At 34.9% G+C, this 12,796-nt stretch overlaps 1 protein-coding gene across 1 annotated transcript; it reads right to left on the bottom strand.

The window, feature by feature from the left end:
• Positions 1–2,401: 2,401 nt before the first annotated feature.
• LOC142619408 (TMV resistance protein N-like) lies at positions 2,402–8,940 on the bottom strand. Its single transcript, XM_075792498.1, has 6 exons — positions 8,438–8,940; positions 6,300–7,392; positions 5,432–5,719; positions 4,532–5,257; positions 3,732–4,449; positions 2,402–2,697 (listed from the first exon to the last, which is right to left on the bottom strand). Exons 1-6 carry the CDS (start codon positions 8,938–8,940, stop codon positions 2,402–2,404), a joined length of 3,624 nt encoding a protein of 1,207 aa, XP_075648613.1.
• Positions 8,941–12,796: the final 3,856 nt, after the last annotated feature.

The following is a 12,796-nucleotide window of genomic DNA, read 5'->3' on the forward strand; positions in this document are numbered from 1 at the left end:
AAAACAATAGGTTGCTAATGGGGAGAGAAAGAGAGAGAGAGAGAGAGAGAGAGATGGTAAAGAAAAAAAAACAATACAAAGTAATTGTGGGGAGTAAAAGGACCCAAGTGGGCCTATGGGCCTTTGGGCTGTAACATGGAGGGCCGACCTGTTCAGGATCAAACTCTATGAGTTGGCCCATACGCCGAGGGTCCGAAGATACAGCCGAGGGAGAGTTTCACCTCGGACAGTTCCTAGAGAATTCAAGATTTCATTATAAAGGTCAAGGCACAACTCTGGAAAGACTAGTGGTTAAAATGGGACATCCTGAATCTTCTAGATGCACTAGTATTAAAGAAAATATCAAGGGTAAAGGCTGCCACCTCCGCATTAAAGGCTTTGCACCTACCTCCCTGGCCGCATTAATGGGGAGGTGACCCCTGAACAGTGAGGTGGAAACTTCTAGTCACTGTTCAAAAAGTATCAAGGAAGGAAGTATAAAAGGGGGGCGGTAGCTAAGAAAGAGGGGAGGAGAAATTGTAATCTTTAAGGAAGAAAAAGAAATAATAAAGAAGTAGTCCTCGGCTCGAGTCCGAGAAGATTCATTGCAATTAGTGTTCGTTATTTACCTGTTTTTGTTTATAAAAGCCTATTATCGAACTCCCAGTACTTCTAACCTAGGTTTCAAGCCCACACTCTACAAATTTTATTGTTTAAGGCTCATTGGGCCTGAGCCCGTGATTGTCTTTGGGTCCAGGTGCAATTGTGCACTTACAGTAATAAAGAGTAGATAATGAAAAAAAAAATCAAATGTCAATTAGTAACTGTTAATTGAAAAACAAAGGGGCCGTAAAGAGAATTAAAAAAATAAAATAAATATGACCATACGAAAAACATTAAAAACTTTACAGTGCAATAAAATCAACTATTACATTCACTTAAAAAATTAAATCAATAATCAATAATTAAACACAATCATAGTAATACATTTAAACTTAAAACTAATCAAATTCTAATCCTGGAAACCATATTTGCATTCATGACTAAAAGGAGATGTTCTCCTGTAATAATAGAAATTACATAAGAAATAAAGTTAGAAAATTTTAAATTTCATTTTTTGACATTTCATTTAACTATATATATATATATATATATATATATATATATATATATATATATATATATATAATCTTCATACACAATTACTTTTAAAAATCAAATGAACGATGTTACATCTCGTTTGACACCTATGTTATGCAAATCATTAGTCAGTAAATATATAATAATAGCAAGAAATGTTACAAATGAGATTATGAAAAAAGAAGAAGGTGATAATACTAATTAGCTACTATAATTATAATGTAGTAGTCTATGATTTTACACATCTAAAGAAGTAGAATATATAAAGTTACTTAAGGTATATGTAAAGATTCACATGAAAAAAAAAAAGTATATGTAAAGGTTTAAAAAAATGTATATTCTATAAATAAATAAAAAAAGGTATATGTAAGGTTTTTATTAACTTAAAAGAAAATGAAAAATCAATTATTATTAACTATAATAATAAGAAGAAGAAGAAGAAGAGTAATTACATTCCCCTTTATTGAGTTTTGAAGAAATGACACTCTACCCCAAACTTGAAGGAAAAAAATGTTTTCACCCTTTACATTTGTTTAACCAAACTTTGTTAAATTAATATTAAAATATTGTGTACTAATCTATCTATGCTTAAGAGTAGGTTTCCAAAATTATCTTCAATTTTAGAATTAAAATCTCTTATTTAAAAAATTTAAATTAAAGTGTATTTCAAAATATTAAGTAATGACTTTTGCCTCTCTTTTTTTTTTCCCTTTTTCTTTTCCCAATGAGTTATGGAGAGATTTGTCGTTTCAAATTTTTTGGTACATTATAAATTTTGTATTTTAATTCTAATCTATGAGTAATGTTTTTACTAATTATGGTTAAACATTTATAAACAAATTCTTAAAGAAATTTAAAATATTTTTTTATTAATATAAACAGAAGAAGAGAGTGTTATTTCTTATTACCCCTAATATATTTAATGAGATCACCCTAAAAAAAAATTATCCCGTGCAACATGCAACTAATATTTCCATAATATTCAAGCTTCAAATCCTGTCTCCCTCATTGTAATTATTAAATTATAAAAATAAAAAAATAATATTAATAAAACACTTTTAACCTTTCAAGGGTGAATATACTTGGATTACAGTTAAATGGTTTCATTACAAGTGAGTCCAAAAGACTCTATATGTATATTCAAAGCAAAATTCAAGTTCAGTCATTTTGATTCTTCAAATAAAATATATATAAAAAATAAAAATACCTAAATAACCATTATTCAATGTATCATTTATTAGATACTAGTACAATTTTAAAACGTTACTATCTAATTCCCATATCAACCATTTTCGATAAAGAATTTCTCTAACCACAATGTTCGGAGTCGAGCATTCTTGGCCATGAATGCCCTTGCTAACCTTTCATTATCCACCAAATGGTCAAATGCAGATGCAAGCATATGTTCGTCAAACCCAGCTATCTTCATAACTTCTTCATAAAGGTCTTCCACATTAAGTTGATCTTTTTCACGACTCCTTTTTCTATGAGAGATTGCTCCAGATAAAGTTGCATTTGAGGAACTATCTTGCTTCCCTTTTGATGCCTTCTCAGGATCAATGTCTAGACTGCATCCACCTGTGTTTGTGTTTGGAATGACCAATATGTATATGCGTCCAAAGCACAAAAATGTTTATTCAAAACATCAATATGGATAAGTCAACAAGAACAAAAACTTTAATAAGAATAAAACTTGTATTTCCCTTACCTCCATTATTACTGCGATTTACTGGGCTTTGGCTCCTCATTGTTAATTATGTGTGATTTCTAGATTTGTGGTTGATACCCCGAGCAAAGGACTTCCAATGCAAGTGTCATGTTTTAGTTGGGAGACTTGAATATGTTTTAGTTGGGGAACTTGAATCAGAATGATTTGAATTTGAGGGCTTATATACTTTGTTGAGTTATATAGGTAGTGCTACTTAGGTTGGACTCTTGGAATACGTAGGTCCTAGGTGTGCTAAACCCACATTTGTTGCTAGAGTTGCATATCTTGGGAAGGATTTTGATAGTAACTGAACTATATTTGATCCTTTTTTCCTCTTAATTACCTTTGATTTGTTTTGGTCTATGAGTTCACTTGAGGACAGGCAAAAAAAATAGAAAATATTGGAATTTGATTGCTGACAACAAAACCAACAGTACACACAAATCTACACTATTTACTCACTTAAATCTCTAACATACTTGTCAAGACTTGCATAATCCACAGGCGTTAATTACCTAAGCTTTCACTAGTTAGTAGGCTTCTTCTAACAAATGATGATGTGGAGGCTGAAAAATCAAGTTCTTTAGACAACTGGCATTGAACTCACACGACAGAATCTAAGGTTAATTTTCAAGAATACAGAAGTATAGGGTGGTTTGGATTGCTTGCAGTTCACAATGTTACCAGGTTAGCTGTGATACAATTTGTCACGATTTGAGGAAAGTGTTGGCCACAATTATGTTATACCCTATTATAAGTTATAACTAGTCACAATTGAAATTTCTCGTATTTGTTTGTGAAGACAAAACCTACCCAGTAAATGGCTATGCAACACCTAAACAATCCAAATCTACACAAAAATCTAGATGAACAATCTGGGAAACTACAGCTATAAAGAAAATACTTGTAACAGGATGTATGAGATGGTTGTTACCGCTTTCAGTTTCCTCAGGAAAGCTCCAACTTGCACTATGTTCTGCCTCATTATTGTCTTCATAGGTTCTCATAATTTTGGTAGCTTTTACTACTGTTGAATTTTCAAATTCATGATGGACACAATCCAAACCCTCAGAAGCAACATCGCATTGTACAATTGTTTGGTTGAACTCTCCCACGTCTTGCTCGTTTATCAAACGGACCGCACATTTGATCACCTCCACACTTGGGCTATTGCTGTCAAATACAACATTAATCCAACTGCATTCATGATCATTTGCAGGTTTGCCTAGCAAATCATCACGAGACCAATACAATAGCCAAAGGTGACACACATTAAAATCAAAGGATGTCTCCCCAATAACAACTTCAAAGGATGTCTCTTTAATAACTTTAGAAGTAAGGTGAGGCATATCACCATAGGCTTTCACATGACCTTTAAGACTATATCTTTCGCTCGAATACCCGTAGCAATTTATTCTAAAAAGAGCGCACAAAGAAAATCCCATCCACGTACTATTACACCAATTCGGAGGCAGCTCTAACCATATTGAGTACCCAATACTTTGATTAGTAAACCACTCTGGAACATCCAATCCAGGAATACTTATCTGGAACGCAGCTCTAGATCTATCTTTCCTTTCGGTAGAAGTTTCATCTAATCCAGTTTTTGGATAAATGAGTCTCTGTACAAAAAATAAATAAATAAATAAACCATATTATTTAACAATGTGTGAGAGAGAGAGAGACAGAGGGAGGGCAGATTACCTGCAGGTAACGTTTCAACATTGCAAATGCCAGACCATCACAGCCCCCAGTATACTCAACCAACTTGCAGCAATTAAAAAATGAAATTGATGGTTGCGACAAATTGCTCATACTGAGCAGTGATGGTGACGGTTCCAGGGAAGAACAACCTTTAGCATTTATATATCTCAAATTTGATGGAAACTCTGGCAATGAGTGAAGTTGAATGCAGTTGCCCAAATTAAGAGATTCCAATTTCTGAAGTTGACTGATGCTTGCGGGTAGGAAAAGGACAAGCTTGTTTGTAGATAGTGATAAAGATTTTAACAAGCGAACGCAGAAAACACTATCAAGCCTTGACTTAAAAAATTGCTTTTCACATCCACGACATATCAAGAAACTGATGGAAGAGGGAACTTCTCTAATAGCAGTTCCAGTGAAATCAAGTTCCTTCAAACATTTTCCTAAGTTCCCTGGCAGTTTGGCAAGTTTTGAGCATCCCAAAAGAATAAGTATTTCAAGAGACCTTAAACTATCCATGCTGCTTGGAAGATTGATAAGAGATTTGCAGAATTCCAAATTCAAAACCGTAAGCTTACTGAGTTGTCCAATAGATGGGTGGATCTCAACCAAATTTATGCAACCTCTAAGACATAGTCTCTCAAGTCTTGGAACCCCTGTGAAGTCAGGTGTCCTAATAAGGTCTATGGAATGTTCAAGATTGATGAGTTTTAACTTGTCTAAATACTGTCAACCAAAAAAAAAAGGATAATTAGCTCCCATTATTGAATTTTTTTTGAAGTAATAAAACAATTTTTATCGATGAAAGGATGAAGCTCAAACACAAAGAAAATGTGTTTGAAGCAACTCCTAAAGAAAAGATAAATATTAAGTAAAACAGAAAGACAAAAACAAATTCACCTTTACACCTCTCCAAAGATATTCAATTTTGCTAAACCGCAGTCTAAGTTCAACAAGCTCTTTTGATTGGAATCCAGATGGCAAACATTTTGAAGAATACCCACGCCAATCAAGAAGCTTTAATTTATTAGAAAGATGTTTGAGGCCATTTGAGATGTGCATGTTATTAATTATAAGCAATCTAAGATTACACATCATTGAAAAATCTTCAGAATACGATTCAATGTGCCGATATGCCTCATCCCCTCCAAATACATCAAGGACTATGGCCTGAATTGCTGTTGTTGCCTGAGAATCAAAAACAAAGGATCAGTGAATTGCACAACAAAAGTTAAGAATACTATAAATTTTCAGTTTTATACAGTGTTAGAGGATGCAAATAATATCCATACTGAGTTTTCCACATATATAACCACCTCTTGACCATTGGAAAATCCAACAAGGTGAAAGCTGAGAAATTGCCAAATTTAGCCCATAGAAACAATTTAAGTTTTTATTTAAGTTTTATTCATATATTAAAAGTGATATTTTCATTTAAGAATCATACATTGCAACTAGAAAGGATGCAATTCTACAATTCAAATATGTAAACAATGACACAATCACATTGTGTTTTCAAAATGTAAGAAATCATGAACAATTTTTTTTTAAGTGACAAACACATTAACACAAGACATAGTCAGCATATTAACATGAAATTAAATAGAATTTTGTATTCTATATTTTATAAATTAAGTACTTAGATAACTACATATATATGGGATTATATATTTTTTTGGTTAAAGAACTAATTTATTGAATGAAATTGTGTTGTGTATCTATTCAATACTGCCCTTGAAATAAAGTGTTGTTTAGCCAACGCTCTTACCGTGTTGTTCGTCAATACATGAAACAAATCCTTACGAAGCCACAACCTACTACGCTTTCCAGGCTCTTCACGTGATTCTTGACGGACAATTTCCATACCCATTTCTTGTACTAGTTCATGCATCTGCAATGTGTCGTTCTCTATGGTTAGGAGAGATTTATCCATGAGAACTTGTATTCCGATTCTTGCCTGAAAACCACAGGTCTCTAATATCTCTATTACTTGATCTTTCATCTTCCCTCTAAAGAAACATGCAACATCTAGAAATATATCCTTCCACATTTCGTCCAACCCATCATAACTTACTTTTAGTGTGTCAAATATTTCTCTTTTAGGATTTTCTTTAAACATGTCCAATGCACTTTGCCATATATCCACTGTTCTTCCAAACAAAAAGGAACCAAAAGTTACAAGAGCTAATGGAAGGCCATTAGCATAGCGTACAACATCCAGGGAGAGTTGCATATAATCTTCTTTGGGTTTTTCATTTTTGAAGGCTTTCAAACAAAAAAGTTTTAAAGCATCATCACTGCATAATAAATTAGGCTTATATATTTTATGCACTCCATGATGGACCAACAGATGTTCATCTCTAGTTGTTATGACTATCAAACTCCCCAATCCAAACCAGTCATGCCCTCCAGCCAAATTTTCTAGTTGGTCCAGTTTATTAACATCATCTAGAACAATTAGAACTTTTTTATGACATAGCCTTCTCTTGATCATGACAACTCCATGATAAACACTCCTCATCTCTATATTTCTTTCCCCCAGAATATCTGCCAGAAGAAGCTTTTGTAATTGAAGCAGATCAAGTTTTTCTGAATATTCCCTAACGTTAGCGACAAAGGAAGAACCTTCAAAATCACTACGAAACCTTTCATAGAACACTCTAGCAAGAGTTGTCTTTCCAGATCCCCCCATACCACAAATCCCTATCATGAAAACGTTATTCCCAATATTTGAATACGAAGTGTACAATTCTTTCAATGAAGAATCTATTCCTACCAAGTCATTGGTAATGCTTGAGAAACTTGAACTCAGATTTTGTAATATCTGTTCCACAATGCTTTTGATTACTTCTGACACATTACTGTAAAGATAATAGAACAATAATTTAGTGATGGTCTAAACCAATTATAAAACCTTGGGGACAGAAAAATATTGGGCAATAATACTACTTGCTCAAACAAAAATGAACTCATTAGCTCAGGAAACATGGATAGAAATACTCAACTACCCATAAAAGAATTCTATGATTATATTTACTGAAACAAATCCATAAAATTGTCAACTACCAGAAACGTTCTTTGAATTAATATTTGAGAGGACTAATATTAATTATAAATTCCTTGAAGCTCTACCTCTTAAAATTATGTAATCATATCAGTTATGTAAACAAGTGGTTCGCGAACAAAATTGCCAAAATGCACTTTAAGGATTTTATCTAACAACAACAACAACAAACAAAGCCTTAGACCCAAAATTTTAGGATCAGCTATGTATCCCCCAACAAATTAATTAGGGTTGGCCCTATGTATTCTTTTCCTCCATTCTACTCTATCTAAAGTCATAATCTATTTTACACTCCCTTTAGTGTGTGTTTGGCACTAGTTATTTTAACCTCACTTTTTCTCACCTTTTTTAAAATATAAGTATACTTTGTCACATTTTCAGCAAAAAGCTAAATAAGCTACTGCCAACCTCACACTTAATTGACATGTCCTTTTTTATTATTTCTACACGTGATTTTTGGACTTTCTCTACATTTTCTTATTCTCTCAACTTGGATCAACTTACTCCTTCTTGCGGGTGCATCGGTCACACTCCTTTGAACATGATTGAGTCATCTTACGCAACCCTCCCTTGTTTTTTCACCAATAGATTAATAGGGGCTACCCCTACCTTTACTTGAATTTCCTCATTTTGAATTTTATCCTTTTGTGTATTTCCACTTAAACATCCATCTTTAAGAATTTTATCTAACCGCAAACAATATCTCAACAATAAACACTATTTTAATTGTTTTAATATTTCAATCCATGCATTGATATTATGCTATTCTATATACTTCATGATATACTTCCAGAAAATTGTCATTTAAATATCAGCATAAAATAAATTTCTTAGGAAATTACCGATCTTGAACTAGCCAACCAGACAGATTTGCCACTTTGCGCAAAGCAGCTCTCCACATTTGAACCTTCTCCATATTTCCATCAAACCGTTCTTCGTGTTTACAAAAAGCCATTGCGAAAGTTCCACGTTGAGCCCGTACATCAGATGGATTCACATCATAAAAAACCGGCAGAACTGTCATTCCCGTGGCTTCACTGCATCTGATGATATTTGCAAGCTCATCCAAGCACCATGTCGAAGATGCATAGTTGCGTGAGAGAACGACGATAGCAAACCTCGATTCTTCCATTGCTTTATACATCTCTTCTGAAATGGGGACTCCTCTCTCAAGTATTTCATCATCCTTAAAGGTCAAAATGCCCTTCCGATGCAAAGCATTATATAGATGCCCCATAAAATTTTGACGGGTGTCCTCGCCTCTAAAACTGAGATAGACATCGTATTTCCACCGAGTTGTTGAAGAAGAAGACGGCGATGACGTTGACGCTCCTTGAGTGCTCATGGAATCCGTTGGAAGTATACAGGTAAATCTTGAACTACAACACAGAGAAACAAAACAAAAAAAAGTATAGACGATTTGATATTTAGATTTTTCATTTCAAGGATGAAGGGAAAGGAAATATATAAAGAAGACGAATATAAGTGAAAAAAGAGAACTTACAGACCAAAAACCCTCGTCTTGAAACGACGCCGGATTCAGTTCCTATTAGATAGTAATTGCTTTTCAGTAAATAAATGAATGGATTAGTGTTCTTTCCCCGTGTATTAGAGAGAGAGAGAGAGAGAAAGAAAGGGGAGAGGAATAGCAGATCGGAGGAATTCATCCACAATTTATCAGCCTGTTATTTATTAAAAAGTCAAGACTAAGTCATCAGCAAGACCCAAAAAAAAAAAAAAAAAAAAAAAAACCCGTCAACAAAGGCAAGGGGACAGTAATTTGACTGACTGTCGTGATAGTGGTGACCAGCTGTAAACCACCTTTAAAAATTCTTTTTTATTTTTCTAATGTGTTACATGTAACTTGTATCAGGAATAAATTTTGAAGGAAAACTTTTAAAACTTTTTATACATTTATTTTTTTAATGTGAGTTTTAAAAATCTAACCGTTAAATTTTATGTTATTTATGTTCTTAATTTATATATCAAATTTCATTCAAATCAAATGCTATTTACTATTCCATCTATAAATTTATTTTTGAGACAATTTTAAATTACAAAAACTTAAAATTTTTACATTTATTGGATATCGCAACCATTGATCTTTGATTTTCTTGAAATTTTACAAGTATAAAAGATATAATAAAAATATGCAATCCAACAGTTAAGTTTTCAAAATTTACATTTAATATAAAGATATATAAAAAGTTGACATTGTTTTATTCCTTCTATTAGTATTGGATGGTGGGAATGTTAGGGAGTTCACTAATACAATAATAATAATCTATATATATATATATATATATATATATATATATATATATATATATATATATATATATATATAAAATAATAGGTGAAGTTGAGAGAAACTTGTCGGGGACGTTTTGCGACAAGGGCCGAAAATGCGAAAACGGCCCAAATCTCCCCTTGGGTTCTTTAGAAGTGTTTATTGTGGAGAATCAAGCCCAAAATTCCAAATGTATAATGAACAAAAAAAAATGGTGTTTTGACAAAAAAGAATTAAAATGTTAATAACAAAAGTGTAGAAAAAAACATAAAAACATAATAGGTCTGAAATTTCGACCCATAGTCACCGAGAATGGGAAATTGAGAGAGGTTGTAAAGAAGAGTGGAAAAGTTCCCCTGGACTCATATTTCCACCCCTAAGGTTCAGAATTATGAGAATGTTTCCTGGCTCAGTGAGTTTTTACTCTCAAGTCTCAGCTTTATAGAGAAAACGTGATTCAACAAGTCTGAAACTTCAACCCACAGTCACCGAGAAGAGAAAATTGAGAAAGGTTGTAAGGAAGAGAAGGAAGGTTCCCCAATACCTATATTTCCACCCCCAAGCTTTGGAATTGTGAGATTATTGACTAGTTGAATGGGTTTTTGCTCTGAAGTTTCAAGTATGTGAGTAGAATGTGGTTCAATACGTCTGAAATTTCGACCCACAGTCACCGAGAAGAGGATATTGAGAGAGGTTGTGAGGAAAAGAGGGAAGGTTTCCCAATACCCATATTTCCACCCCCAAGCTTCGGAATTGTGAGATTATAGACTAGTTGAATGGGTTTTTGCTCTAAAATTTCAAGTATGTGGGTAGAACATGGTTGGTTCCTTTTGAATTTAATTGGGGCATTTTGTATTGAACTTAGGGTGTTCTAAGTGACTAGTTTTTGAGTAGTGGAAGAGGCTTGTATCCCTTATGATACTAATTTGGCGTTTTGGCTTGAGTTGCTTTTGTTTAGGGAAGAGTTTAGCATACTTTTAGCATTATTTTGGAAATAAAGTGGTTGACTCCATTAGCTATTGTTTCCTTGTCATTGTAGGCTTTTGATGGCTACATTTGGTGGCAATAATAGGCTAGCTAATTAGCTTAGGGCCAGCGTCAAGTACTGGGGGTTAGCTCCCCCTTCTACTGCTGATCCTCCTTTTGGCTGGGCTCTGTCCTGGTTGACCACAGGAGGAACATTATCCCTGATTTCCTGTGTCCTGCCCTCTTTAAGGAGGCGAATTTCTTGCTGCAAATCCTTCAGCATTTCTGTCATTTGAGCCATGGGGTCTGGCTCCTGTCCAGCATGCCTTTGTCCTAATACAACCTCCTGTTCTACCATAGGCACCTTGTTCCTTTGTTTGGAGGCCACCTCGTTTTCTCCTACGGGTTCAAATTTCGCGGGTGGTACATTGGTACCTTTGATGTTCCTTGCTCTTGGAGCCATGCTCTATGAAGGGACTGTTTCTTCCCTCTCCTTTTCCCAGTCCCCAGTGGAGTTGCCAAAATGTGAGAGTCCTTTTTTTTGAACGGTGTCTAGGCCCAAGCTTAAACAAGGACCCCGGATCCTCTAGTTGTAGTTTGAAGGGACTGGGCTTAGTCTACCGCAACTAAGTGGGCTGTTTAAAGACCAAGTGATGCACAAGCCAAAACTCCTGCAATACACATACACTAGCAGGCGAGAATATATGTATTAATTAACAAGGAAAAACAGCAAAGACAGACAAGTGTAATAAAGAAAAAAAAACAATAATTGCTCGGGATCCTCAAATCAGTAGGAAATATTTCATTAGTTTTCTTAGTTGTGGATTACAATGAGCTCACCAAGACTTAATACAATGTTCAAATAAGCTCAAAAATTACAAACTTAGATGACTCTTTAGGCTTCTAAGACTTGCAAAATTTGAATCCTTTTGAATCCAAGCATGTGCTATAGTGGCTATTTCTGAGATACTGAGAGATATTTTCTTGTTTTCTTTGAGTTTTATAGAGCTTTTTCTTAATGATTCTATACAATTTCTTCCTTGCTGAATGCCCCTTAACGTTAGCTACTTCTTCCTTTTATAGTGCCACATTAGGGTTTCGGGGTATCACTGCTTCTTCCCCCATGGCCCCCTGGGTACTAGAGCCTCCTGTTTATCTCAGCCCTTCTGACAACTGATCCGTTCCTTATTTTCCATAGTTCCCTTCTTTTGGTGTTTTTCTCTTAAAAGTGTCTTGCTAACCTTCTGTTCTGAGGCGCCTTTGGGGGAGCCGAACCTTTAACTTTGCTCTCTCTCCAACCCCATTTTCTCTATCTTCTCTTTTCGGGCTTACCCCCTTTTAGCCGCCCCTTGTCATCTTTCCCAGTAAGTGGAGTCTTCTTCTGTCAAACCGAAGGTTTCTCCAGTCATTTCCTTTCGTGGATCCCTTTTTCTAGGTTCCCCAGAGGCACCGGCTTCTTACTCTTGAGTCGTTGCTCTCCAAGTCCTCAGGTTTTGTGCTGCATTGTTGGGTGCTTTGAGAAGGGCCCATCTGCTTTTTGTTCCTGGTGCCTTTTAAGTTGTCTTAATCCTCCTTTAGTTGTGCTTACACCCAAAGGTCCCAGGCAGCCCCCGACGTCCTTGCCCAGCTCCTTTTCTTTCTCTGGTCTTTCCTTTTTTCTCTGGTCTTGGCGGGCTGAATTCTTTTCTTTCTCCCCCTTTTTCCTATGAACTCCTTACCCCTTTTTGGGCCTCAGGTCCATCATCCCTCTTTCTTTTGCAACCCCAACCTTTTTTTTTTTTTTCAATTCTTATTACCCACAGATTGGCCTAATGTGCCATCTCTTTGGGCCTTTTATCGTGTTTTCTTAGTATATATATATATATTTTTAGACCTCAACGTTTATCCCCTCAAGCTCGTGGGTTACCTGCAGCCCACGTGTGAGTAATGTGGAGTTTGAGTTCCT

Source organism: Castanea sativa, chromosome 12 (assembly GCF_040712315.1).
Source record: "Castanea sativa cultivar Marrone di Chiusa Pesio chromosome 12, ASM4071231v1".
Lineage (NCBI taxonomy): Eukaryota > Viridiplantae > Streptophyta > Magnoliopsida > Fagales > Fagaceae > Castanea > Castanea sativa.

Coding starts and splice junctions, on each gene's coding strand:
- LOC142619408 (XM_075792498.1), bottom strand. CDS start 8,940: ATGAGCACTCAAGGAGCGTCAACGTCATCGCCGTCTTCTTCTTCAACA. Junction 7,393..8,437: donor GGTTGGCTAGTTCAAGATCG/GTAATTTCCTAA, acceptor TTATCTTTACAG/TAATGTGTCAGAAGTAATCA. Junction 4,450..4,531: donor TGTTGAAACGTTACCTGCAG/GTAATCTGCCCT, acceptor TTTTTTGTACAG/AGACTCATTTATCCAAAAAC.